We start from the raw sequence: 957 nt of genomic DNA on the forward strand, positions 1-957 counted from the left end.
AGATGATAGATAAACATCAAAGATATCATAAACAGGTTGCCTGTTATGAGTAGAAAACATAACTCTGCAAAGCACAACTATCAGCTACTTTGATCGAACTTTTTCAAAGTAGCGTCATTCGTTGAGCTCGAGTATGCACACATTCGGCTTCTCAAAATCGACGACGACAATTGACTGAAATGACTATTAATCCGACCAAAAAGTGAACACGCACGAAGTCCATGTTAAACTGTATCTGAACCCTGGGGAACCTTCCTGCGCTTAGATGTGCACATCGCGCAACAACCAGCCCAGCACCCCTTCCAGTCTAGGCTACGACATTGCTTGGCTAATTTCCTTGGTAAACCCGTGAACCAACATATCGAGAAAAAGAGGAGGAAATAGCCCAAGTACGTCAACACGAAGGTAAAGAAAATGCCGTAGAAGGAGTGTGAGCCGTCCGCGTTGTACCTGTGCAAGAAGACTGAGAATGACCAGCACTGGTAGAAACTACTCACATCGGCATGTATACGCCCAGAGCATTCGAAGTGGTGACCTCAACAGGCCCTACACCAGCATCGGGACATTCCCCCTCCTGCCCTTGTGCGACAGTGGGGACGTTGTACACGCAGCTGCCGAAGTGGAACTTGTACTCTTTTCCAGTGATAGCTGAGGGGAACAGCGATGATCAACATGATGAGCAACTGGCGAGGCTTACGATCCTGGAGTTTCCAGCTCTCAGCATCCATCAATACGTGTCGAAGCAAATCCATCATGACAGCGACTGTGGCCACGAGGATCATGTAGAACGGACCCCACTTCCTGAGGTGGGGCTTCACATCTTTCCTTTTTCTTCTAGTACCGACGAAGACCTAAGCATAGACCGCTGATTGGAAGAAGAGGCGAAGTGACTCACAAATTGACATAAGTTAGTAAAGACAGCAAGAGTAAAGCCGAATGTGATAGAGTGTGCGAAAC

General features: G+C 47.4%; 1 protein-coding gene across 1 annotated transcript; it reads right to left on the reverse strand.

Moving 5' to 3' along the window:
* On the reverse strand, positions 1-957 carry Pmar_PMAR009614 (hypothetical protein). Its single transcript, XM_002767787.1, has 4 exons — positions 896-957; positions 698-851; positions 498-648; positions 1-450 (listed from the first exon to the last, which is right to left on the reverse strand). Exons 2-4 carry the CDS (start codon positions 780-782, stop codon positions 225-227), a joined length of 462 nt encoding a protein of 153 aa, XP_002767833.1. The 5' UTR covers positions 783-851; positions 896-957; the 3' UTR covers positions 1-224.

The sequence above is a fragment of the Perkinsus marinus genome, assembly GCF_000006405.1.
Source record: "Perkinsus marinus ATCC 50983 genomic scaffold scf_1104296970020, whole genome shotgun sequence".
NCBI lineage: Eukaryota > Perkinsozoa > Perkinsida > Perkinsidae > Perkinsus > Perkinsus marinus.

Bases quoted from the DNA above. Each gene is read 5' to 3' on its own strand.
- Pmar_PMAR009614 (XM_002767787.1), bottom strand. From the start codon at position 782: ATGATCCTCGTGGCCACAGTCGCTGTCATGATGGATTTGCTTCGACAC. The intron at 649-697 runs GTAAGCCTCGCC...TGTTCCCCTCAG, and splicing joins GAGCTGGAAACTCCAGGATC to CTATCACTGGAAAAGAGTAC. The intron at 451-497 runs GTGAGTAGTTTC...CTTCTTGCACAG, and splicing joins CTGGGCGTATACATGCCGAT to GTACAACGCGGACGGCTCAC.